This window comes from Panicum virgatum, chromosome 2N (genome assembly GCF_016808335.1).
Source record: "Panicum virgatum strain AP13 chromosome 2N, P.virgatum_v5, whole genome shotgun sequence".
NCBI lineage: Eukaryota > Viridiplantae > Streptophyta > Magnoliopsida > Poales > Poaceae > Panicum > Panicum virgatum.
Genome location: NC_053146.1, coordinates 6,274,992 through 6,302,274, shown reverse-complemented (window position 1 = coordinate 6,302,274; position 27,283 = coordinate 6,274,992). Strand labels below are relative to the sequence as shown.

General features: G+C 47.6%; 2 protein-coding genes and 2 non-coding genes across 7 annotated transcripts; 1 reads left to right on the top strand and 3 right to left on the bottom strand.

Annotated features, from left to right (window-relative positions):
* The first annotated feature begins 3,475 nt into the window (after nt 1-3,475).
* On the top strand, nt 3,476-5,229 carry LOC120659522. The gene is made up of 2 exons (XM_039937700.1): nt 3,476-3,828; nt 4,812-5,229. Exons 1-2 carry the CDS (start codon nt 3,700-3,702, stop codon nt 4,911-4,913), a joined length of 231 nt encoding a protein of 76 aa, XP_039793634.1. The 5' UTR covers nt 3,476-3,699; the 3' UTR covers nt 4,914-5,229.
* LOC120659520 (guanylate-binding protein 5-like) lies at nt 5,046-10,849 on the bottom strand. 4 transcript variants are annotated; one of them, XR_005669049.1, is made up of 17 exons: nt 10,380-10,849; nt 9,458-9,560; nt 9,263-9,332; nt 9,138-9,176; nt 8,930-9,047; nt 8,779-8,836; nt 8,629-8,693; nt 8,523-8,544; nt 8,384-8,444; nt 7,758-7,817; nt 7,632-7,651; nt 7,478-7,543; nt 7,016-7,183; nt 6,671-6,928; nt 6,154-6,366; nt 5,674-6,076; nt 5,046-5,578 (listed from the first exon to the last, which is right to left on the bottom strand). XR_005669049.1 is itself a non-coding variant. In XM_039937697.1 (17 exons), the coding sequence occupies exons 1-17, from the start codon at nt 10,526-10,528 to the stop codon at nt 5,437-5,439; spliced, it is 1,884 nt and encodes a 627-aa protein (XP_039793631.1). In that variant the 5' UTR covers nt 10,529-10,849; the 3' UTR covers nt 5,046-5,436. The 4 variants fall into 4 exon arrangements, 3 of the variants coding, with proteins under 3 accessions (XP_039793631.1, XP_039793632.1, XP_039793633.1); XM_039937697.1 differs by having other exon boundaries at nt 5,674-5,945; XM_039937698.1 differs by having other exon boundaries at nt 5,674-5,945; nt 8,523-8,529.
* An 801-nt stretch (nt 10,850-11,650) lies between these two features.
* LOC120663139 lies at nt 11,651-11,746 on the bottom strand. Its single transcript, XR_005670361.1, has one exon. It is a non-coding gene; the product is annotated as a small nucleolar RNA SNORD96 family (small nucleolar RNA).
* Nucleotides 11,747-11,895: 149 nt separating this feature from the next.
* LOC120663150 lies at nt 11,896-11,984 on the bottom strand. The gene has a single exon (XR_005670374.1). It is a non-coding gene; the product is annotated as a small nucleolar RNA SNORD96 family (small nucleolar RNA).
* Nucleotides 11,985-27,283: the final 15,299 nt, after the last annotated feature.

The following is a 27,283-nucleotide window of genomic DNA, read 5'->3' as shown; positions in this document are numbered from 1 at the left end:
AAATTTCTCTATACCCTTTTCTTTGTCCGGTCCTCCCTCAACTAACTTTGTGGATGTGAAAACCATCACCAACAGATCTACACCATCTCCTCCTATTTTATTATATATGAGTATCTATGGTTTCTTTAAGGTAACTTGAATACAAATTCTAATCTACTAGCAAAAATTGCCCAAGCGTTGCAACGGGTTATAATTGTTTATAATTGAATTTTGTTCCATGTGCGAATACCCAAGACAGTTGTGATTCGTCTCCACCTCGTCATCCACCACAAACACCGCTAAGTCTGTCTGCACTCGTCATACTCTATATTGATCCTCTAAAAGGAATATTACATTCTGGTCATCGAGATTCTCTACTCTATGTCCAGTTTTCCCACAGCCATTCATCCTCTATTTTCTACTCTATACCAACCGCCGGACCCATGTGTCAGTTTTTTTATTTACCTCACCCGACCGCCCTCCCTCCCATCACTCTCTCTCTCTCTCTCTCTCTCTCTCTCTCTCTCTCTCTCCGCCCCTTCTCCCCTGCTCCAACCCGCCGGCGCGGCGGCCGTCGGCCTTCTCCTCCCTCCTCCCTGGCTCGCCGCCGCCAATCGGCTCCTCCATCCGTCGTGCCGGCCGGCCTCGAGCTCGTCGGCGCGGAGGTCGGCCGGCCTGGAGCGGATCTGCGCGCGGCTCGTCACCCGCGTCCGTGCTCATGGATTTCCTCGCTGCCTTGTCGCCCGCGTCCGCCGCCTCCGCCGCGGCTCCTTCGCCGAGGCCGCCAAGCGCGCGTGGCAGCCGGAGCAGCGGCCTTCGGCCTCCCGTGCTCCCTCTGCGACGGGCCGGCGGGACGGGGCCAGCCTCCCCTGCCCCCTCCGCACCGCCCCTCCCCTGCTCCAAGTGGTGCGGGGCAAGCGGATCCCGGCGGCAGGTCCGGCCGGCAGGGCGGCTTGCTCAATGCGGCGGCACTCGCCTCCCTCCCTCCCTCCGGCGGCGCTCGCCTCCCACCCTCTGGCGCGGAGGCGCCGCACGCGGGCCAGCACAGAGCAGAACAGCGGAGCTACGGTGGCAGCGGGGCATGCGCGCGCGGGCGGCGAGAGGCCACGACAGGTGCATGCGCGCGCAGGCAAGCGGCCGCGGCCCTCCTCCATCTCGGGCCGGCGGCGGGCCTCATGGCGGCGCACTCCCTCCTCCCCCCCCCCACCTCCCTCCACGCCCAGGCAGCACGGCGGCGGGCTAGCGGCCGAGCGGCCGCGACGAGGCGGCAGCAGTGGCGCCGCACGGTGGGGCTCGGGCGGCCGCGGAGCGCTGCGCCGTCGGAGCAACGGCCGGAGGCAGAGCGTCCATGGCCGCAGATCTACGACTGCCACTCTCCCTCCTCCCTCCTCGGTCTCGGGCCGGCGGTGGGCCTCGCGCGCGTGGATGAGGACGGCGGGGCGGCGTCCGGGCGCGGGAGGAGGCAGGGAGGAACGGCCGCAGGCAGGCCCCACGCCGCGTACTGGACGGCCGCTATCGCGCTTGATTTGCCGTGCGTGAGCCGGTCCGCTACGGCGTGTGGGATACCGTCCCCCGCTGCAGCAAAAAAAAAATGGTAAAATCGTGCGCTATATCTTTTACCGGGCCTTTTACAGGCACCGCTGTGGACAGCCTAATATCATCTCTTGGCTCTAGCTCGCCCATACAGGGCACAACGTTCTTCCTTTGTATCTTCTGAAGTGTGTACTTGCCCATACGCGGTGGCGGAGGCACGGCACGGCGCGGACGGCGGTGCGCGGAGGGACGGAGGCCGGCGCGCGGCCGAGCTGCAAGAAGGCGTCGCGCGGCGGGTGGAGGCTGACTGCGGTAGTACGGCGGTGCGGCGTGAGGCCGGCCGCGGCAGGACGGTGCACGCGAGGTTGGCCCTCCTCCTCCTCGGCGGTGGGCGTCCTCCACACGCCATCCCTCTTCCTGGTGGCAGAGCTCCCAGCGCAGGTCCTTCCTCGGCGGATCTGGCGACCCGGTGCACGGTGAGACGGGGCTGGCTATGACGGCGCATGTCAAGGCGGACCACTACGGCACACGGCGAGGCGGGGCAGGTGCACGGCAGTGGACGTCGAGGCGGGTCGCGGCGCGGAGGAGGAAGGGGGCAGGCAGCGTCTCTCGGCCCGCCGTCATCCTCCGGCTCGCCGTCCTCCTCCGGCAGCGGTTCCTGCTTCGGCTGGCCCTCTCCGGCGCGGATCCGCTCATCCCTCGAGTGGATATGGCGAGGACGGTGGCGGATCGGGAGCTCGAGTTCAACCACGCCTCCCTCGGGACTCAATCTCGGCGGCGACGGTGAGGAGCTGCTGCCCCCCAGCGCGCCTCCTCCGGCCTCCCCTGCCGCCTCCCAGCGGCCACGCCTCGCCTCGAGCTCGGCCGGCTTCCCCCGCCGCCTCCTCCGTCGCCGGTCTGCTGGTGTGCCCGCTCTGCCCCGCCGACTGGGCGGTTGGGATGGTGCGAGAACGGGGCGGGCCCCAGCCACATCGCCGATAGCGAACCTCCTTTACGTCCTCTAGAAGTAGCGTACGCGATAGCGTGCGCGGTAGAGGACGCCGCTGCAGCTGTTTTTCCGCTCCTGAAGGGTCGAGTAGCAACCAGGGTTTTATTTCCCAACCGGTTTCCGGTAACCGCCGGGCTCCGGTTCCGGTTTACCGGACCGGTTTGACCGGTTACCGGTGGAAACCGGTTGAATTCAAATCCAAATTCAAATAAATTCAAATTTTCCCGTGCAACCGGTTCCGACCGGTTTACCGGCCGGTTTGACCGGTTTACCGGCCGGTTTTACCGGTTTACCGGTCGGTTTGACCGGTTTGAAATTCAAAAGCTCCCATGCAACCGGTTTACCGGCCGGTTTTACCGGTTTACCGACCGGTTTGACCGGTTTACCGGCCGGTTTGACCGGTTTGATCGGTGGGCCTTCATGGGCCGGCCCATTTTTTTTCTTTTTCTTTTTTTGATTTAACTTTAAATTCCCACAAACTATACTAAATGAATGAATTTTTGAGAAAATTTGACACCATTAGATTCATCACACCTTGAAGTATTTTTAGGAATTTTTTGGGAATTTTCATTTTTTGAATTCAAATTTAAAATTTGAATTTTGGCCGGTTGGGTACCGGCCGGAACCGGAACTGGACCGGACCGGTTTGACCGGTAACCGGTCAAACCGGACCGGTTCCCACCGGTTAGGTTAACCATGGTAGCAACCGGCAGTGCGGATAGCCTGAATTACTCTGAACCTTATTGTGTAGGACTTAAAAAAACAGGATTTGAAGATTTTTCTTTATATATACGGCACGTTTGGTTTCAGACCGAGGTTAACCGAGCGAAAGCTCAAACTTCGGCCTACTCCGAAAAGGAATTATGCTACGGTTTGATTCCAGGCCGAAGTTGGGCCGCTCACAAAAAAATTAGACCCATCCAAGGCCCAGTCCACAGCACCTACCGCTGGGCAGAATCGCGGTCACGTCTGGGTGTAATGGTGTACGTGGCTGGACTCCGCCCCGCATCCGAGCTCGAACCCAAATCTGAACCAGATCGGGTCGGTTCGGTTCGGTCCAGCGGGCCGCCGCCGCCGTCGAGGGACCAGGGGAAGAGACCGAGAGAGGCGGGGCGTTTGAGCTCAGAGTGAGGCCAAGGGGGGCAGCGGCGGGGAGAGGAGTGAGGAGGAGGAAGGGGGGTCGCCGTCGCCGGCGGAGCATGTCGTCGCTGGGGACGTCCAAGGGGGTCCTGGAGATCGCCAAGTTCGGCGTCTACGTCTCCGTGCCCGTCGCGCTCACCTACCTCGTCGCCACCGACTCCAAGACGCTCAAGAAGCTCATGGGCCTCGTACGTTCCTTTCTTCTCGCTCTCTCTCTCTCTCTCCCTGAATCGTCGCTCTCGTCGCGAGGAGGCGTCTGGCCAATTAGCTGGTCGGATTGGTACTGCTGCTGCTCGTGTGATTGTTCTTGGGCTCTTGGCTAAGGACTTGGATTTGGATCTGTGGCTCGGCTGTGCCTGTGCCTGTGCCAGGCATTTGGGGCCGCTAGCGCTAGGATTTTTTTTGTTTCGGATGCTGAATTTCAGAACCATTTTCAGCCATGAACCGACTCGGAAATGGTTCTGAACCATGACCTGATGGTGCTGCTCGCGTTGATTGACAGTGGGATGCACTTGAGATGACGCTGCCCCAATCTTGCTACAGATTCAATTGGATCCCGGATGCAACAATCTTGTTATTCAAAATTTCTAGTATGCACAGCAGGAGTGCTTGTCTTTGCTTTAAGAAGAATTTTCCCCCCACTGTATGTGCAGTATAAGTGCCTATCGTTGCATTAAGAAAAATTTATAGGTTCTGTTACAGCACTAGGCAGCTGACTTGCAGCATACTACTTAGCCAAACGCACCGCAAAAACTCTTTCAGGAAATTATACAGAAAACAAGCAACAAGTTGTAGTTCATTAACCAGGGTGCTGAATGCCTGCTTGTATCCTTACAGAGCTTCTCTTTGCTGGGGAGCTGTGGATGCATATGCACACATTCACCAAATCACCACCAAGGTTTGAGCCCTCTTTGGCTTCAATCAGGGTGACTTTCTTTTCTTAGTGAAACAACATCGTGTTTCTCCCTAGATATTCTTCTTCTGAATCCTAATAAAAATGTTAGTGTTCTGGTGTGCAAATGGCAGTTTGCGTACTTGCTCAACTCCTATGGAACATGTCTGATCCTCTATGTACTTTCCAAAGACAAATACATTAGCTGTGTGTGTTGATATACCCTGCATCTATGTTGCTTAACATGAACACTGAACTGTCTTTATGCACCCTTTGCAGCGTCCATATGTGGTTTATCCACCTGAAGGCCCACGCCCACCGCCGCCTGAAGAACTTCGCGAGAGGGCTCGGGAAATAGCTCGTAAGAGGCAGCAGAGCTGAGTGGATTGGTGACTAGGGAACATCAAAGATCATAAATCCAGCTCACAGATATTGTAGAGAATGACACTCTGGTTGTTGATATGGAACATGTGTTTGGCCTTGGTCGGTAACATCTTTTTGCTGTTGTTGTCACTGTTGTTGTCGTAATAGCGTTGAAGTGGCTACGGGTCATCTGCTTTGAGCTGTGAGGGTTGACTAGATGTAATTCACTGTATTTCTTGTTGGGAGGCAGTTCAAAGAATAAAAGAAAGGCCATATTTCGTACATCAGCATCACTTTACTCTGAGTCTAATGTTACTATAAAGAATGCAATTGAGCTGGATGGGTACCTCTGAGCATAATTACTCTGTTTGGATTTACAATTTTACAACAGAAGCTTACAGGGTGCCTCCAGGATGCTCATTTTCGCATTGCCATGTGGAGTTAAATGAGTCTGTTATCTGTTGGCTGGGAACACTGATAAAATCACGCCCAGCCAACAGGTGAAGTATGTACACGCTCTTGTTTGTGTGTACTTGGTGGATCAGTCTGTTCTTGGACGATTGGAGCTTCTGTAAGACCCATTGTACAGAGGCAGCAACGACCGTGCGATCCCTTTCCTTCCACCCAGGCAACGCCAATAAATCGCCAAAAACGACAGCACGGCAAGGATTGGGATTGCCCATCTGTGCAAGAAGATCAGCAGCATATAAGAGCAACAACCCATTAGAGATTAAGATTACAAGGGCGCTGCATTGTCACAGGGAGGAAGAGTGCATACCTGTCAAGGTCAAGAATAGGGTTGTACACAATGGTTTCCCAGGTAGAGACGACGACATGCCAGACAGGGTTGTAATACAGGGACTCCGAGGACCAGAAAAGCCTCGTGTATGTCTCCAGGAAGGCAAACATCACCCAGGCAGCAATCTCCAACAGGAAGAACTTGATCACAAAGCGCCCGATGACAACCATGATCAGGGAGAATATCACCAGCCAGTTGAAGAGCTTGTTGTTGTACTCCTTGATGAAAAGAGAACGTGATCTTGCCAGCATCTGAAGCGTGCATAGACGATAGAACTTGATTCAGTTTAACAATGTCCGATAGCAAATACAGTCAAAAGGTGATACTTCTGTTTTGTTACTGGGGAAACATATACTATAGCACACCAAACAGCTCTGTTTCCCTGAAATCCATCACAGTTAATCATGTTCTCATGGAAGTCATCTTAACTTGCATTTTTTTAAGTTAAAAGAGATAAACCTTTGACATCCGGCGTTGATAACTTTCCTTGGCTGGTCCTATGCAATCCATTTCAAATCTTTGATTGCAGAGAAGAAATCCTGCATCAAATTTTGCCATGGACGGAAGCTTTAAGACTTGAAGGTGTTCCATTTTATCTTCGCACTCTGAGAATCGTGCTTCGCACAACTTTGATGACTGGTATTCGTTAGCTTGACCAAAGTTTCTGAAGACCTAAAAAGAATAACTGGTTAGGTATTACCGATGTTTTTTTTTCATATTGCATAGGCTGCAACACACACAAAATAAAAAATGACAAAAATACTTCTTCCACTAAAGCCATGCAATCAAATTATTCAAATTCACCACAAAATAAAATGCACAAAACCATTACACTGTCATACTTAGTCTTTGGGTCGGAAGGAATAAATAGAAAACCTTGAACTCTAGCAAGGAATAGAAACTTCATGACTGGGACACAATGCGGAACAAAATTTTATTATGAACTGATAAAATGATGAACAAAATGTCAGGTAACCTTTATAATCTCTTCATCAAGCTTGGAGGTGGATTGAGCAGCATGATGTTTACCGAAATGCTGCTTGTCGAAGAGGCTTCTAGCTTCATCTTTTGCCAGGTCATGAAACTGCTGAAGTTTATCCACTGATACTGGCAGACCTGCTCTGCCCATTCTTTCATTATACAACTTCAAGCAACGTTCAACAATGGCCTTATTGAAAACTTCAACAAGTGATCCAGTTGATGGAATTTCACCTTTATTCAAAACCTCAACTATCTAAAACAAAGGCAATAGTTTTGAATATTTTGCAAAGATACATTTGAGATATTCTATGTAAGTAATGAACTTTCAAAGAAGTATTACCTGCCCTAGGAAGGATACAAACTCCGTCCCATTTAGAGTTCTACCTTGCACAACTTTTGGTTTTATCAAGGATGAAACAATTTGTTTCAGTTGATCTCTCCTTTTTAAGTACAACGGATCAAGTTCTTTGTCATCCAGATCACATAACTGTGTCCTTTGCAGATGAGGCTGGAAAAGAATTTAAGCATCTCAGCTACCCATGGGCGCAAAAAAAAAGGCAGATTGCCAAACTGAATTCACGTTGGAGTATAGGACAATTTATTGAATTGTAGGTACTGTTCTTATATATGTAGCTTAAAAGAGCAAAGTTAAACAATTAAGTCCTCATCAGGATCATGTTTTACACTTCTGATAAGCACTGTATAAATTTAATCTACGTAACATAATGTCAGCTGAAGTGAGATTCTTGAGAATCCAAAAATTCGCAGCCATCAGTGTTGCTAATGGTCTTGTGCAACACACCTGTGGCAAGCTAAAAGCTGTACTGTTATCTCCCATAACCGCCAATGAGTCTCTGATTTGGTTGATCTGGCATTAACATGAAAGCCATTTTCTTCAACCAAAATTACATATCATATATTCAAGTTAGTAACATATTGGCTCAAATAACTGTTACCTCATTAATATATTTGTCTCCTGTAGCAATACACAAATGAGTAAGTTGAGCTCAATACCTTACAGGTGCTTCTATAGAAGAGCAAAACAATACAAAATATTAGTTTGTACGATAACTTGAACTAACCATTGTTGTTAGGCACCCGTTGGAGTGCCTCATCAACCATCTGCTGAACAGATTTTCCTTCTGCATCATCGAAGTTAGTGACATCAGAGTAAGTTTAAGAAGTTATGATATAAGAGCATATATCACTACTACTGCGAGTCTACAACACATGCTGATGACTAATGCAACACCTACCTTACGAAAATGCAGGTACCTAGAGAGAGCATCAACCAATTAATGTGATGGTATGTACTTTACAAACCCCATGAAAAAATTATCTCCATGCAGCTTGTAAGTGTCATGGTTCATTACCTATGTATTTACCATGTGTTTTTTAATCACATCAATGGTATGTATTCAGAAAAAAAGGTAACAAAGTGTTCAAACAGACTGCCTGGGTGAGGGGTGGTTGCCTGAAGGAACTAATTTATATGGATACTTTTCGTAGAAGCGAAAAGAATCAGTAACTAATTTGAAGAGTTGTGGCACCATGTATCTATACAAAAACTGTTTAGGTAAATCAACCCTAAAGGGGTGCTTGAATAGATAGCAACATTTGCAATACTAGGAGATAAGAAGACTATTCCCTAGAACATTTGCACCATCCAAACAAAAAATAGTGATAAGCAAAACTGGAAGCAACTTACGGAGGAAATCCCTCTGGATTAGCCACAGAAGTTTTGCTGGCTCAAAAGCGACATCTTGCCCCTAAAGAGACAAACTCGTGATTTTGTTATTGTTTTCCACTTCATAACTCTGAGACTTAATAAGTTAATGAAGTATTACCTTGACTCTGGTTTCCACAAGTCCGAGGGGGGAAATTGGAAATAAGTTAGAATACAGGGTAATTATTAACTGGAAAGCTCCAAATCAGAACTAGAATCAAGCAAACCTTCCATAGAATTCTTCAGCAATTTCAACAGCAAATGAAAGCCTAGAAATATCAGCTTCACGAATCTGTCACCAAAAGGTGTAAATTAACTCCTATCAAATCAAAGAGTGGAGATGAAAGCCCTGGAGGCATCAAGGGAGAGAAACTCACTGTCTCAGGAAGATTGTAGATCAGAACAGAACTTAAAACAGTTGCCAGAGCAAATATCCTGCCACAAGCAAAAATTTTAACTCATTTGTTGCCACATACAAACAAGAAAATGACAATTCAGAATTAGCATGGCTTATTTGTAGCAACCAACCTATCATCATATACATTTGATTTTCCAACACTCTCAAATCCTTCAGTGTCCAGGTATAGGACAGAAACTATGGAGCCATCAATATCCACCTCAATGGGGGTATCCAAAACCCATATACCTGCAACGTGTGGTTCAGCGTGCTCATGTCCTCTGACAAAAAAATAATAATGAGAACATTAGATTGCTTTTAATTAGCAAGTCATCTTACCTTTTGTTTTGGTATCCCGCATGTGTCCAACTCCAAAACCTGCACAGGAAATTTATCATCCCTCCAGTCCAAATTTTAAATACTTAATTTTCTGAAGCATGATGTAGAGCTGAAGCTCAGTGTACCTTTGTCACATGAAAGGGAGAGGAGCTGGTTGAGAAGAAAAGATTTGCCAGATCGATATGGACCAATGACCTGATTTTTACAACAACAGACAGAAAACTTAGTAAAGGCAGCATGTTTGTGTTTCTTATGATAAAATTAATATCCAGTATCTACATAAACTTATAAGTCATTCAAATATTAAAGTTCGAGCATACAGAGACAGCAGCTACTGGAGTTTTGATCCTCTGAATGGCCTCCAAACCTTCTTTTGCAAGACGGAGTTTCGTGTGTCCGTAATCTGGTTCGACTATTGGAAACCTGCAAAACTATCTAATGAAAAGTCTGGAAATAGATGAACTTTCTACAGTCTATCTTGTTGAGTGTTGACGATTACCAATATGTTCCATCTCAATTGATTCATATATTTTGAGCTATACTGGAATTAAACGGGACACATATTTCACTCCCATATACACTGAGAAAAACATTTGTTAGTTTAGCTTTACCGTCCATCCAAACAGCAATGTGCCTTATTCCGTTAGATCACAGTTTGTGGATAAGATCAGATGGCCAAGTGTTCAATTTAGTTATTGTCATCCATTAATATACAGAACAACAACGTTTGCATGCTTGATTAGTCATGTACCAAGCAAGTATAATACCACACAAAGTAGTACCTACTCCACGTTTCACATGACTATACCCACTTGGTTTCACCCCCCATGCGTTAGCAAGAACCTACTCCCCTTCCACAACTCAGCTTCGCACATAACTACATTTCACATCAAAAAAGGCCAGCACATGCCGCCCATTAAATCACTTCTATCACTCTACCAAAGCAGCAGAAATTCGCACATTTTTTGAGTTACACAAAATGGCCTCGTATGCAATGTATGCGGGGATGATCGATTCGCAACTGAAATTTGGGCTTCTTCCAATCTAAAACATGATCTGAATGAAATGATGCTGTCATCTGAACCCGGTGCTACAATCTAAAGCCGGATGAAGAATCCAACGCGAAATCTGACGCTTAAACATAGGAAATGGGAAATCGGGAATAGTCAGCGAAAGCTTTCAACTTACACTTAGCATTGCATCCTCATTAAGTTTTTTTTTTAAAAAAAAATTCCAACTTACGCACGCTCGAGGCCGCCGGCATCGGCATCCCCAGCCGCCCCAGCCGCCGCGGCTGCGAGACACCACAGCGCCGCCGCCGCCACCACCAACACCGCCAGGGCACGCGCCCGCCACCCCATCACTGCCGGGGCACGCGCCCGCCACCCCATTGCCGCCAAGCCACCTTTCGCCCGCAGGAGGCGCGACCAGACCTTGAAACCCACGCGCGACCGCCCTCAAACGGCTTGCGGTTTCTCCTCGGGTCGTGGGAAGGAAGCTTGGACGCGGAGGGGAGGGAAAGGGAGAGGCCCCGCGCCAGCACCGGGTACGGGCTGATAAAGGGCTCGGGTTGGGTTCCGTGACCTTGCCCCCGCAGGGGCGGTGGCTTTTGCTTGGCGAGCGGGAGGAAGGAGACGTCGCGGCGAGGCGACGTGGCCGGCGTCGGCGGGCGGAAGCGGAAGAGGAAGAGGCGATCGGAGGGTAAGTTTTGATTCGTTCATTAATCGTTCAAATGAGGGGGATTAATTCAGACACTTGATTCGGTTTAGAATCTTAATCGAGGATGTGTCGATGTCCACGTGTCAGCACGCGGGCCACCCTTCCAGCCAGCTCGGACGCCGGAAGAGTGGGCCCGGGCCCAGCGTGTCAGCGGGAGAAGGAGAGATGGAAGCCATGGGCTGCCCTCAGATCAGCAGTTGGGCCATGTTTACCAGCCCAAGGCAGAGAGAGGTCCAGCCCAAACGAAACAGCAGCAATTCCGGATCCTCAGTGGTTCAGTTCCTCACGAGTCGCGACCTCAACGCCGCCGTCTGCATTTCACTTCAGTTTCCTGCTGCCAAGCATCATCAGTAGAGGCATAGGTTTTCAAATTTTCGTTACCAGTTCAATTCAACCAGATGTAGATGGTGTGCTGCTGCATGTTTCTCATTAACTTTACGTCTTCAGATTCAGAGTCATTATTTTCTTTTGAAAGAAAAATTCAGAGTCATTCTTCAGATTTAGTCTATGTTGCGTCTTCAGGTTCGGATTTCAGGGCGGAGTTTCTTGTAAAAGCTTACTCCTCGACATACCGCGTGTGGGCTGTGGCATGGTATTACTGCGAGAGGCATAGTTTTTCTGTATGCATAGTGATTTGAACACCATGATCGCCGCTTCAGGTCGAAAATTAGCAACCCTTTCTTGGGCTTATCTGCTGCATGCCATGTCTTTGAATTTAAATTCTGAACTCGATCTGAAAGACAACTAAAGTTGGTTCTTTTACTCCAATCTCAGAGTAAGTGGTTTGCTTGGTTTGGCCTCAGAATTGCAGAATGGCAGCATGGCTTGTGACGAGCCAATCAGCCACGAAAGATGGTGTTCTTTTATGCGAAGTTTCTCATCACCGGACATCAAACAAACTCACTTCTCCGATCCAACCAAGTCTCATCTCAATAAAGAAAGGCAGCAAAAAAAACCTAATAAAACGAACATCACTGATGAAAAGATGCATCGTGCAAAACCATTACACCAGAGATCATATCTGAGGCGTATCAAGGGGGGACATCAAAATTGCAGAGTTGGCAGCATGGCACGAGGCAATCAGCCCCAAAAGATGGTGTGTTTTGGTTGCATTTTTCATCACAGTCCAGCTAGTTTGCACTCGAAGATCGATCCCAGCAAACGAAACAAAGAAGAAACAAACAGAGAAAAAAATTCAAGGCAAAAGGAGGGAAACAATACAAGAACCCAGGAAACAAACCACAATGCTTCGAGATCAAATCCAATCGAGAGAAACAAATAGGGCGCCGTAACAAGAGCGGCGAACGGCGTTGCGGCGGCGGCGGAGGATGAGGAGGAAACCCTAGTCAGACATGGGATGGGGATGGATTGCCAAAGTGGAGGTTGTTTCTTTATATATGAGATGGGGTGAACTCCCAGCCCGTTGGATTGGGTGTGGTAGAAAATAACAGGCTTCGGGTAGACCTAAACCTAAAGGCCCCAAATGGGCCCGATCATGTCGGCCCAACGGAGGAGGAGCAACACAAGCAATTCAAAACCATTTGTGCGAGCAAAACTAATGTTCTCTTTGGGACTTTGTCTAAAAAAACAAATGTTCACTTTGGTAGTTTGACATTGTTTGCACTATATGTATACTGGACGAACTTACCTTTCAATTTTCCTCGAAAAATTTTCCTACCAAGATAGGTATAAGAAAATTACACATTAATAATATGTGCTTCATCCCTTCCAAATTGTAGGTCGTTTTCGCAAATCTAGAAATACTTTTTTCTATGCATCTAGATGCAAGCTATGTCTGAATACATAGCAAAATATATATTTATATATATATTTGATAATAATAATCTAGAATTTAGAATGGAGGGAGAATAGTTCTTTTAACACTTTCTCAGTTTAGTAATGATAACTAAAGTACTTATGTTTCGATCCCTTTCTCACTTTGGGCGCTAAATTTGTCCCGGCTATATTTACTTTCAAATTACTCTTTAGAATTAAGTGCATAAGAGCATAACTTTTCAATGACGTGATTGGAGTTTCCTAAATACCAAATCGCTCTTAATTTTAGAGCTTATTGGTCTGAGCACTCTTTATGGTTGAAAATACCTAGTAAATGCCCCTATTTTGTCTACAAGTATGGTTGTATGTAACACCCGGTGTTAATTTTTACGATAATATCGTGCTTAATCGCTAATTAAGGCTAATCACAATCATTAGCGCTAATCGAGTCGCATAGTAAACATCGTTTTAGCCGTGTTCGACCGCGTTTTTCTCCCTAATCCGGGCTCCAAATCAACTTTCGCCCAAAACAAAAGTTGTAGATCTTATCTTCCTCTACAACTTCTATTTTGGCCAAATTTCAAGTTTCAATTGGTTAAACATGACTCAAAATCAGTCAAAACAATCACTGTGATCTCCTGTTCTCCCCTGTGCGCGCCCATGCCGGCAAACTGGCAGCCGGCGGCGACGCCACGCGTCGGCCGTCGCGGCGAACTTCGCCTTACATGCTCGTCGCCCTTATCCTTTGCGAGCACGGGAAGCTTCTCCTCTCTTCCATCCCATTCTCCTTCTTCGCGCGCACGCCGAGCCCGACGCGAGCAGAGCTCATCGCCGACGCCCCTCCGGGCGTTCCTCGCCGCTCCGCTCGATTTCCTCACGCCCCAAGCCGAGTAACCTCGCCCTCCACCTTCTCCACCCATCCACGAGTTCGATTAAGTCGTTTCCCGACCGAATCGCGCTCGCCATCGCCGGCCGCCATTGACGCTCACGTCGAGCTCCGCCCCCCTTCGTCGATCTTCCCTCTCCGGCCACCCTCCGCCCAAACCGAGCCCGCGGAGAGCTTCCCCGCGAGCCCCTCTCCCTCCCCATCCCTTTTCCCCTCCCTTCCGGCACCACCCTCGCCGGGGCACAGCTGCGCTGCCGCGGCGGCCATGCCGCCACCGCGAGCGCACGCCGCGGGCCGCCCCTGTGCGGGGCCGCGTGCCATTGCCGCGCCCCCCGGGGCCACCTGGGGGCCCTGGTCGTGGGCCCAAACCGCTGCGCCGCAGTCGTGTCCCGTGCCGGCGGGAACGCCGCGCGCCCCAGCTCCGCCATGGTCGCCGCCCCGGGTGCACCCTGCCCAACCCTGTGCGGCGCCGCTCGCAAGCCGCCGCCGCCACCCACTCTGGCCGCCACCCTGCCCTGCTTGCACCGCCGCCGGCCGGTTACCGCCGCCGCGGGCCCCTCCTCCCCTGCGCCAGAGCGCCGCCGCACCCACGGCGTGTGTGGTCTGGGTAGGGAAAACCGCCCCTCCCTCTGACCTATGGGCCCACATCTCCAATTAGGGGTAGTTTTTGTTTTTCTTTTTGTTTGATTTGAGTGGAAGTTTGATAATTTGTAGAAAAATGCAGAAAAATCCTATAAATGCAAAACCAGATCCTATAGCTTCATAATTTCGTGCTCTATCTGATAGAGCCATGTAATAGCTAGATTCCATCATTTTTGCTAGATGGTTTTGCTTGTTCTTGTTTAGTAGTAGCAAAAATCTAGAACTCTTTCTTTCGGTCATGGAACTGAGCATGATCTAATTCGATACACCCTTCAGTCTTCTTGAGGGAGACACTTCAGGCTAAAAGGCGTCTGGAACTAAAACCCCACCTCAGCATTTCATCATCCCTTGAACCTTAGTCGAGGATGTTACTTTCCCATTTCACCCTGCATTTTTGTATAAGTATTGCATTGCATCTTTCCATGAGTTTCATGCATGGCATATTTTTATTCGTGTAGACGCTGAAACCGAAGTTGCCTATGAGTTGATAGCCGAGCCGGTCCAGGAGCCTCCCACAGGAGACCAGCAGTCAGGAGAAGTAGTTGAGCCAGCGCCAGAAGAAATCACTAACTCTGCTGACCTGCAAGGCAAGCCCCGGAGCATATCCCTTATTTTAAGTACTCTATGTTTTATTTAAAGTATTGTGCATTTATGTTCAAGGAGTTGATTGGAACCATGGATGCATAATCTTGGATACCCAGTGTCTTTATTAGTTCAGTTTATCACTAGCACTGCTATGCCAAGTAAACCCGGTAGAAGACGGGTGATTTCCTGTCACCCGCGAGATATAGGGTTACTACTTCAGTAAGAGAAGTGAGAAATAGTGCTGTAAGAATGATATTGGAGACCGGGCGGAGGGAAAGTGGAACATGATTATGGAATAAAGGAAAATTGAGTCTCCGCCTGTGTCGATTGTGGACCGTACCATTGCTGGCCGTGCTGACCAAGTTTGAACAGTACTAACCACATGCCGGAAGTAGGAGGTAGTCGAAACCGATAAGCTAATTACCTAATTGCAACAGAATCTGACTCTCCATCCGCTACACTGGCGTGGTGCGAGGGCGGATGATGCAGTCGTCCACGGGTTCATAGGGTGTTCGCACGTGTGGGACTCATCATCCGAGTGTTTGCGGCCGCGTGTCAGATTTCGAGGTAATTATGGGAACAATTGCTCGGTGTGACTCAACGGGGTTGCACTTGGCATGCGAGTTAGGTCCACCTTGCAAGGTTAAATTGGATCGATTCGCCGTGACTCGCGGTTATGAGAACCTTGGTCACTTTGTCGAATCATAGTAAAGAAGTGGAATGAGACTGGAATGGAAAGGTTGAGTTGTATGTTACTAAAAATTAATATGATCAACCATGTATGCTCTAGAGAACTAGGCAAACCTAGTTTATAGTTGTCAACTCAATTGGAGCTAAAATATTAAAAGTAAGGATCCAGTACTAGTGGCTTTTCAGCAAAAGAACTACAGAGCCAAAAAGCCTTACATGTTTAGGAGTCGGCTAAGTATATACCAATAGTCGGGTAAGCCTTGCTGAGTATTAGAATACTCAGACTTGTTGTTGTAACATATTTTAGCAGGATGCGTTCTGTAGGATTTCGAGGAGATCTGCGCCTCGTGGATCGGTCAACCACTTCCTCCGGGTTGGTCGGTCGAGTGGGTCCCGTCTTCTCCGTGAAGTTCGGGTAGGTGAGCATCACATCAGTGGGCAAAATGTGAAGCTCGTCTTCTGTTGTCGACGTTATCTATCGTATTGTATTTTTGAAGCTTGTTTTAAAACTCTAAATTACTTTCCGATGCATTTGAACTCCGAAGTTTGAATTGTAAACCTCGCTTGTAAACACTTTTTGTAAATTAATTTGGTACTTTTGTTATAACCTCTGGTTGCAAAGGAATTTGAACACTTTTGTTGCCAGTAATCATCTGTGCTCGTCTTTTGGCGAGAGTTCCTGTGTAATCGATCCTGGTTACAACAGGCAGTCTGAGTGTACTGGTTGAGTGCAGTAATTCTGGATTAAGTTTAAGTGTTAATTATTGCACTTGATTGGTATTATTTGGACTATTCAGTGACAGCTGGCATCTGAGCTAATTGCATTGGGGGGTGATTACTTACGAGTTTAATTAAGTTAAGTAACCTATCTTGCAAAGTTTCGGATTTTCGAAAAGTTGACGCTAGATGCGCTAAGGAATAGAATAGATAGTTCGTATGCCCTAATTATGTTCTATAAGTTAGGTGGCATCTAAGTATCTATTTTATTCCAGCACTTCCAGCATTTACTTCTCGTTAAATCTTACTTTTGTGCACAACTACTATACTGTAACGACGCACCTACGCTGAGGTAAGCAAGGTGAGTATTCTGGTAGTCCTTAGAATAGCCCACGTGTTTCATACGTGCACGGGTCCCATATGATGAGCATACGAGGATGTGATAAGACTCAATTCAAATGAGCCTGTCGCTATCTGCCGCCTGATATGGAGTGCGGATTTCTTACCGTGTGATTGTGATCACGGCCATCTCGAAAGGCAATGTTACGAGGTGAAGACTCGTTATGCAGTTGGTCATAACCGTGTACCTTGGGACACGTGTACCATTGGGTATCCCGTAAGGTGATTTGTACGGGAAGTGAATACGTTGCCTTGATAACGTATGCAGCGCTGCTCATTCAGCGTCGAACATTTGGGTGCCGTCTCTATAGTGAACGGTAATATATGGGTGAATATGTGGGCAACTGCATATGCGTTACCCATGTGGCGTAGGACACATGGGGGTCGTTCGTGTGTGCTGGCACGAAAGGTCCAGAAATGGATATATTATCTCTTTATATACCTTGTATTTGGATTGTTTGCAGGAATACTAACTACGTTACTCGCGTTATGAAATCCTTGATCGTAGGGACGACTAGTATATATATAGGGAGAGTACGTAATTGTGCCGCCAAATCCTTTTGTATACCATAATGGTACTTGTTTGGGTGAGAAACGAATAGCGCGAGCATGCATTCTGGCATCTTTAAAAATTTATTGCATATCTGGGTGGTTTAGTAATTTATCTTATCCGCAGTTATGTATGTTTCTTATTAAGGTTTATCGCTCTTTTATCAATAACTGTGGCTTATGTTAGCGTTACCTGTCCCTACAGATGGCTGACTTCACGCAGGTGGTGGTGGATGCTGAGGGCTGGGCACACTCCAATGCCCTCCACACTGGCCATTTTCCTCGTCTGCTGTGGGAGATGCTGATGGCTTTTGGTTATACCGAGCCCCCACAGTACACAGGACGTGAGTCTAGCCTGCTGGGTACAGAGTGTTGCTATATGATAGTCAAGATTCCACCTTGCCCATCTCGTCTGGATTGGGATTCCTGGCAGCTTACAGTGCTTGGCAGGAAGCTAGCCGACTCGTGGGAGATTGCGGCTAGAAAGGCCATTGAGGAGTTCACGGAGAAGCATCCGGCCGAGATAGTGGATACTCCCTACAGTGTCATCCCTCTGAAGGATGAGACCACTCAGGCCTGGGCAGAGCGGGTGAACCGCAATCTGAACTACATGATGCTAGACTACAATGCCAGGACATCTCTCTTGTTCCGTTACTCCACAGCTTTGGCTCACATGTATGAGCAGCTTCGTGAGGAGAATGTGGAGTGCCGAAGCCAGGCCCGTGAAGCTCATATTCGTCAGAAGAACATGAATGACACCATGGACAGAATTAGAGCTTTAAAGGCTAAGTCTCATGCGAGGAAGTTGAGGATCCAGGAGCTGACTGCGGAGTTGGCAAACAGGACGCAGATGGTTGAGCACCTGGAGGGGCAGTTGCAGGAGGCACATGAGATGGTCAATGATGTGCAGGCTCAGGTGCAGGCCCTTGCAGACATGGCAGTAGCTGAGGTTGATGCGGAGGACTCTGAAGATGAAGAAGAAGAGGAGCCTGAGGGGATCCAGGGAGAGTCCGGAGTGGAGTCTGGACCTGAGACGCCGTGAGGACGTAGTCAGAGGGCAAAATTTCTCCCCTCGTGATAGCCTAACTTTTGCGTAGTTGGTAGGATGGCTAGTGTGACGCCTTAGGCTAACCTTGGGTAGAGAAATTCTTTTGTGACTCAGTGACTTGAGTCATGTATGATAGACCTTTGCCACTGTTAGTGTGGTGTGTTGTGGTTCCACCGGGACGGTGATGATGTAGGCAAACAGTTTCTGGCCTGTGCAGCATGGCTGCTGTTGAAAATAAATAAATTGGTTGTGATCTTTTATCCAAAGGCTGTTATCTCAAAGGTTGATGCTTGGTTACGATTTGTTGAGGGTATGGGTGTGTCATTGTGGATGATACAACATTTCTATTATGAGCCATGTGTTGGGTATATGCAGCTCGAAATTTTATTTGTGCAAAGTTACTATCCATTATTTTTAAGATATTATGGTGCACAAATTTAAATGGATAATGGGATTTTAGTGAGAGTGGGATAATTTTTGTTGGAGCGATTATATTAGCTATGCACATCCTTATTTTACATGGACTAGTCCTAATAGCGAAATAGCTAACCAAGGGATGTTACAGATGGGCGATAACAACGCTGCTAACCATGGAATTGGGGGGTCAAGGAGCACAGCCACCGCCACCTCCCTCCTTGGCTTAGGCTATTGCGGCCCTTATAGCTGACCGCAATGAGCAGACCGAATTGCTGAGGCAACTGGTGCAGAGTAATGCTAGTAGAGACCAACAAGCACCCCCTGCAGGAACTGACTACATCGGTTTTCTTGCCACTCAACCGCCCTTGTTTCATAAGGCAAATGATCCACTGGAGGCCGATGCGTGGATTCGCACCATCGAAGATAGGTTTAGTATCCTTGACTGCTCAGAGGTGAACAAGACTGCCTTTGCAGCACAACAATTGAGAGGTCCGGCAAAGATATGGTGGGATAACCACAAAGCTCTGCTCCCTGCCAATGCTCATCCCACCTGGGGTGAATTTGTGGCAGCATTTAGAGCCCACCATATTCCCACTAGTTTGATGAGAAGAAAGATAGCAGAGTTCCTAGCATTGAAGCAAGGGATCAATACTATTCTACAGTATGCGCAGACCTTCAATCAGCTATCCCAGTATGGTGGCTTCCATGTGGATAGTGATGAAAATAGGCAGGATTGCTTCAGGAGGGGACTGAATACAAAGCTGCAGGACAAACTAGCTCTAACTATATGTGCTAACTTTAACGAGCTAGTTAATAAGGCTATCACTCAAGAAGATGCCATAGTAGCTCATAAGGCTGACAAAAAGAGGAAGGCACTGGTTGTATCTTCCAGCAGTGCATCGCAGAGATATAGGCTGGTGCAGACAAAGACTCAACAAACTCCAAGTCGCCCTATGCAGCCAGGTCGTTGGGTTGCTAGGCCGCCACAGCAGCAGACAGGTGTACCCCGTCTCCCTACGCCACAACAATGGCAGAGACCTCCAGCTTCGCAGTTTGGACACCCCAGCAACTATCCTTGTTATAACTGCGGGCTTCCTGGGCATTTCACACGTGATTGTCCCATGCCACGTAGGCAAGTCAATTACAAGCCTCCTGCACCAATTTCAACTTCTAGTACCCAATACAATAAGAAGAAGACTGTACCTGCAAAGACCAGTCGCGTGAACTACACTGCACTGGAGGATGTCACTGAAGGTACTCAAGTAATGACGGGTATGTTTTCCATCAACCAATGCCCTGTTGTTGTGTTATTTGATTCTGTGCATCGCATACATTCATCAGTGAGGCATGCGTAGCACGGCTCAATCTACCAGTAACACACATGGATAAACCTTATACTATCCATGCACCGGGTGCACAGTTAAGGGCTAATCGACTCGTTCGGGGTGTATCCCTTAACCTAGGTGAAAAAATTTTCCGAGCCCCTTTCATTGTTCTTCCAAATCAAGGGATAGATGTCATCTTGGGAATGGATTGGATGGAAAAACATGGTGCTATCCTTGATACTTCTTCTCGTTTTATCTGAATCCATTCTTTCGCATATGATTCTTTGGATATCCCTCTTCCTAAATATGACCGATCAGTCAAGGCAATCTATCATCTAAAAGGGGAGGGTGTAGCAGAAATTTCTGTAGTTTGTGAGTATCCTGATGTGTTTCCGGAGGAATTACCTGGTATGCCTCCAGACCGGGATATTGAGTTTGTTATTGAATTACAACCTGGTACCGCACCAATATCTAGACGACCCTACAGAATGACTCCTAGTGAATTGGCTGAATTGAAAATCCAGTTGTAAGAGCTGCAAGATAAAGGTTTTATTCGACCAAGTACCTCACCTTGGGATTGTCCGGCTTTGTTTGTAAAGAAGAAGGATCATGGGTTGAGATTATGTGTGGATTATCGACCCTTGAATGCGGTCACAATCAAGAATAAGTATCCTCTCCCTCGTATCGATCTTCTTTTTTTATCAATTAGCTGGTGCTAAGGTATTCTCAAAGATAGATCTTCGATCTGGCTATCATCAAATAAAAATCAGGCCATCTGATATACCAAAGACGGCATTTTCCACTCGTTATGGTCTATATGAATATTTGGTTATGTCCTTTGGATTAATCAATGCTCCGGCTTATTTTATGTACCTCATGAATTCGGTATTCATGCCAGAGCTGGATAAGTTTGCGGTGGTATTCATTGATGATATCCTAATTTATTCCAAGACAGAAGAAGAACATGCTCAGCACCTCCATATAGTACTTCAGCGTCTCAGAGAACATCAGTTATATGTCAAATTCAGCAAGTGTGAATTTTGGCTAAAAGAAGTTCCATTTCTAGTCCATGTCATCACGCCTGAGGGTATTTCCGTTGATCCCAGTAAAGTACAGGATGTACTGAATTGGAAAGCTCCAACTTCAGTGCCTGAAATTCGGAGTTTCTTGGGTTTAGCGGGATATTATCGTCGGTTCATACCTGAATTTTCCCGAATTGCTAAACCTATGACCGAACTTCTCAAGAAAGATACCAAATTCCACTGGAGTGATCGATGTGAGGAAGCTTTCCAGAAGTTGAGAACTCTACTTACTTCAGCACTAATCTTAGCTCAACCCGATACAAAGCCATTCGATGTCTATTGTGATGCTTCAAGCACCGGGATTGGCTGTGTTTTGATGCAAGAAAATCGAGTGATTGCTTATGCTTCTCGATCACTCAAGTGTCATGAAGAGAACTATCCTACACATGATCTTGAATTAGCAGCTGTAGTTCATGCTCTGAAGATCTGACAACATTATCTTATCGGAACACTCTGCAATATCTACACAGATCACAAGAGCCTTAAGTATCTCTTTACTCAAGCTGAGCTGAATATGCGCCAATGAAGATGGCTTGAATTGATTAAAGATTATGAGCTAGAAGTGCATTATCATCCAGGGAAGGCAAATGTAGTTGCGGATGCGTTAAGTCGCAAGGCTCACTGTCATTGCCTTTCTGCTATACTTTTGAGTGCGTCTCTTTGCTATGAAATGGAAAAGCTAAATTTGAGTATTGTACCATCTGGTACGTTGGCCCATATAGAACTCACTCCTACTCTTCGTGATCTGATTATTGAAGCACAAAAGAAAGATAAAGGGATAAAAGAAATTGAGAGAAGAATAAAAGTAGAAGATTCGATAGTACAATGTTTTCATTAGGATAGCGAGGGTGTAATATGGTTTAAGAACCGATTAGTGGTGCCTAAGGATTTTGATCTCCGAAAGCAAATTCTTGATGAAGCTCATACTTTCCGACTTTCCATCCATCCTGGTAGTAACAAAATGTACCAAGACTTGAAACAACGATTCTGGTGGACTAGGATGAAAAGAGAAATTGCCAAGTATGTATCTGAGTGTGATACCTGTCGAAGAGTCAAGGCTAGCCATTTACGGCCCGCCGGGACTCTTCAGCCTTTGAGTATTCCTGAATGGAAATGGGAAGACATCAGCATGGATTTCATTGTTGGTTTACCTCGAACTCAGAAGGGTTATGATTCGATCTGGGTCATTGTAGATCGCCTCACCAAATCTGCACATTTCCTTCCAGTTAAGACAAAATACTTGACCAAACAGTATGTCGAGTTGTATATGGATCGCATCCTATGTTTACGTGGTGTGCCAAAGACTATCGTCTCTGATCACGGAAGCCAATTCACTGCTCGGTTTTTGGAACAATTGCATGCTTGCTTAGGAACTCGTTTAATCCGCAGCTCTGCTTATCACCCTCAAACAGATGGCCAAACAAAGAGAATCAATCAGATTTTAGAAGATATGCTCTGCGCATGTGTCTTAGCCTATCCACAGAAATGGGATCAATGTTTGCCATTAGCGGAATTTTCTTATAACAATAGCTATCAAGAAAGCATCAAAATGGCACCATTCGAAGCTTTATACGGTCGTCGATGCCGTACTCCTCTGAATTGGTCCGAAGTTGGAGAGAGGACTATTTTTGGACCTGACATAGATAAAGAAGCCGAAGAACAAGTTCATCTTATTCAAAAGAACTTGAAGATTGCACAGTCCCGTTACAAGAGTTATGCGGATAAGCGGCGTGACCCACTTGTTTTTGAAATCGGTGACCACGTCTATTTAAGGGTATCGCCTTGGAAGGGTATTCAGCGATTTGGGATAAAAGGAAAGCTAGCTCCCCGCTACATTGGTCCATACCCAATTGTAGAAAGATGTGGTCCAGTAGCTTATCGGTTGGATCTTCCTACAAATCTCTCAGCAATTCATAACATCTTCCATGTATCACAACTGAAGAAATGTCTGAAAATTCCAACTGAAGCTATTAATAGTGATACAATTCAGTTAGAATCTGATCTCACTTATGTTGAACATCCTATCAAGATACTTGACCGCAAGGACCGTATTACTCGTCGTACTACCATCAAATTCTATAAGGTTCAGTGGAGTCACCACGCTGAGGATGAAGCGACTTGGGAAAAAGAAGAGTTTCTAAAGTCCAAGTATCCGGAATTCTTAAACTCATATCAAGGTACTCCACACTTGAGCTTTCCACCTTAATTCCGTCATTCTGAATCTCGGGACGAGATTCTTTTTAGGGGAGAAGGCTGTAACACCCCGGTGTTAATTTTTACGCTAATATCATGCTTAATCGCTAATTAAGGCTAATCACAATCATTAGCGCTAATCGAGTCGCATAGTAAACATCATTTTAGCCGTGTTCGACCGCGTTTTTCTCCCTAATCCGAGCTCGAAATCAACTTTCGCCCAAAACAAAAGTTGTAGATCTTCTCTTCCTCTACAACTTCTATTTTGGCCAAATTTCAAGTTGCTATATCAAATTTTGAGTTTCAATTGGTCAAACGGGAGTCAAAATCAGTCAAAACGATCACTGTGATCTCCTGTTCTCCCCTGTGCGCGCCCATGCCGGCGAACTGGCAGCCGCCGGCGACGCCACGCGTCGGCCGTCGCGGCGAACTTCGCCCTCCATGCACGTCACCCTTATCCTTTGCGAGCACGGGAAGCTTCTCCTCTCTTCCATCCCCTTCTTCTTCGCGCGCACGCCGAGCCCGACGCGAGCAGAGCTCGTCGCCGGTGCCCCTCCGGCCGTTCCTCGCCGCTCCACTCGATTTCCTCGCGCCCCAAGCCGAGTAACATCTCCCTCCACCTTCTCCACCCATCCACGAGTCCGATTAAGTCATTTTCCGACCGAACCGCGCTCGCCATTGCCGGCCGCCATTGACGCTCACATCGAGCTCCGCCCCCCTTCTTCGATCTTCCCTCTCCGGCCACCCTCCACCCAAACCGAGCCCGCGGTGAGCTTCCCCGCGAGCCCCTCTCCCTCCCCGTCCCTTTTCCCCTCCCTTCCGGCACCGCCCTTGATGGGGTACAGCTGCGCCGCCGCCGCAGCCATGCCGCCACCTCGAGCGCACGCCGCGGGCCGCCCCTGTGCGGGGCCGCGTGCCATTACCGCGCGCCCTGGGGCAGCCTGGGGGCCCTGGTCGTGGGCCCAAACCGCTGCGCCGCCGCCTTGTCCGGCGCCGGCGGGAACGCCGCGCGCCCCTGCTCCTCCATGGCCGCCGCCGCGCCATTGGGCGCCGCCCCACGTGTGCCCTGCCCAACCCTGTGGGGCGCCGCTCGCAAGCCGCCGCCGCCACCCGCTCTGGCCGCCGCCTTGCCCTGCTTGCGCTGTCGCCGGCCGGCTACCGCCGCCGCGGGCCCCTCCTCCCCTGCGCCAGAGCGCCGCCGCACCCACGGCGTGCGTGGTCTAGGCAGGGCAAGCCTCCCCTCCCTCTGACCTATGGGGCCCAAGGCTCCAATTAGGGGTAGTTTTTGTTTTTCTTTTTGTTTGATTTGAGTGGAAGTTTGATAATTTGTAGAAAAATGTAGAAAAATCCTAAAAATGCAAAACCTGTTCCTATAGCTTCATAATTTCATGCTCTACCTGATAGAGCCATGTGATAGCTAGATTCCATCATTTTTGCTAGATGGTTTTGCTTGTAATTGTTTAGTAGTAGCAAAAATCTAGAACTATTTCTTTCGGTCATGGAACTGAGCCTGATCTAATTCGATACACCCTTCAGTCTTCTTGAGGGAGACACTTAAGGCTAAAAGTCGCCTGGATCTAAAACCCCACCTCAGCATTTCATCATCCCTTGAACCTTAGTCGAGGATGTCACTTTCCCGTTTCGCCCTGCATCTTTGTATAAGTATTGCATTGCATCTTTCCATGAGTTTCATGCATGACATATTTTTATTCGTGTAGATGCTGAAACCGAAGTTGCCTACGAGTTGATAGCCGAGCCGGTCCAGTAGCCTCCCGCAGGAGACCAGCAGTCAGGAGAAGTAGTTGAGCCAGCGCCAGAAGAAATCACTAACTCTGCTGACCTGCAAGACAAGCCCCGGAGCATATCCCTTATTTTAAGTACTCCATGTTTTACTTAAAGTATTGTGCATTTACATTCAAGGAGTTGATTGGAACCATAGATGCATAATCTTGGAAACCCAGTGTCATTACTAGTTCAGTTTATCGCTAGCACTGCTATGCCAAGTAAACCAGGTAGAAGACGGGTGATTTCCTGTCACCCGCGAGATATAGGGTTACTACTTCAGTAAGAGAAGTGAGAAATAGTGTTGTAAGAATGATATTGGAGACCGGGCGGAGGGAAAGTGGAATATGATTATGGAATAAAGGAAAATTGAGTCTCCGCCTCTGTCGATTGAGGACCATACCGTTGCTGGCCGTGCTGACCAAGTTTGAACAGTACTAAGCACATGCCGGAAGTAGGAGGTAGTCGAAACCAGTAAGCTAATTACTTAATTGCAACAGAATCTGACTCTCCATCCGCTACACTGGCGTGGTGCGAGGGCAGATGATGTAGTCGTCCACGAGTTCACCGGGTGTTCGCACGTGTGGGACTCATCATCCGAGTGTTTGCGGCCGCGCGTCAGATTTCGAGGTAATTATGGGAACAGTTGCTCGGTGTGACTCGATGGGGTTGCACTTGGCGTGTGAGTTAGGTCCACCTTGCAAGGTTAAATCAGATCGATTCGCCGTGACTCGCGGTTATGAGAACCTTGGTCACTTCGTCGCATCGTAGTAAAGAAGTGGAATGAGACTGGAATGGAAAGGTTGAGTTGTATGTTACTAAAAATTAATATGATCAACCATGTATGCTCTAGAGAACTAGGCAAACCTAGTTTATAGCTGTCAACTCAATTGGAGCTAAAATATTGAAAGTAAGGATCCAGTACTAGTGGCTTTTCAGCAAAAGAACTACAGAGCCAAAAAGCCTTACATGTTTAGGAGTCGGCTAAGTATATACCAATAGTCGGGTAAGTCTTGCTGAGTATTAGAATACTTAGACTTGTTGTTGTAATATATTTTAGCAGTATGGGTTCCGGAGGACTTTGAGGAGATCTGCGCCTCGTGGATCGGTCAACCACTTTCCTTCGGGTTGGTCGGTCGAGTGGGTCCCGTCTTCTCCGTGAAGTTCGGGCAGGTGAGCCTCACATCAGTGGGCAAGATGTGAAGCTCGTCTTCTGTCGTCGACATTATCTATCGTATTGTATTTTTGAAGTTTGTTTTAAAACTCTAAATTACTTTCCTCTGCGCTTGAACTCCGAAGTTTGAATTGTAAACCTGGCTTGTAAACACTTTTTGTAAATTAATTTGGAACTTCTGTTATATCCTCTGGTTGTAAAGGAATTTGAACACTTTTGTTGCCGGTAATCATCTGTGCTCGTCTTTTGGCGAGAGTTCCTGTGTAATCGATCTTGGTTACAACAGGCAGTCTGAGTGTACTGGTTGAGTGCAGTAATTCTGGATTAAGTTTAAGTGTTAATTATTGTACTTGATTGGTATTATTTGGACTGTTCTGTGACATTGTATATAACTCTCACTTGCACCCAAATGTGGCTGGCATCTAAAGTTGGCTGCTAAGAGACAATCTAGCCAAATGTGGGAAGATGGTAGCTCATTTGTGTTCCATGCTGAGAGAGATCTTGTGTGTAGGGGTGGGGGGGGGGACGCATGCCCCACTATCACTTTGCTATATTGTTGTATCTCGTCATTTGGAGATGGAAGGTGATATGAAAAAAAAATCAGAAACGTATAGAAGAGGTGAACTTTGCTATGCTTGATAAATATTTGGAGTCAAACTATCCACTAGGTGGAGATTTGTGTGTCCTACAAAACTAAGGCTGTGAGTTTGGAAGCCTCACACAGCAAGGGGAGTGTAGAGAGCAACCGTGATTTTGATGTGCTTTTGTGAATTTTTCTTTCTTCATGAATCTTGCATGTTTGTGTCAGGGCGGATCTAGTAGTGGGTCTGGGAGGACTCCTGCCCTACCGCCCGGGCGGTGAAGTAGAGTGAGCGGAGCCCTCGGCCCGGAGGGGGCGGAATTCTATGCATTTCCCTATTCGGGGTCTAAGCCAGAAGTGGATTATTATATAAAAAAAGCCAGAATTGGATCAATCACGTTTATTAGAAGTTGACAATAGAGTGGTTGTACCAGCCAAAACTCATCTACGTATGATTGTAACACCTGCTGATGTACCTCATAGTTGGATTGTATATTCCTCGGATGTCAAATATGAAGAAAGTTTGAAAGCTCAATGGAGAAAGAGTTGCTCCCCCTAGAGGCTCCAACCCCCCCCCCCCAA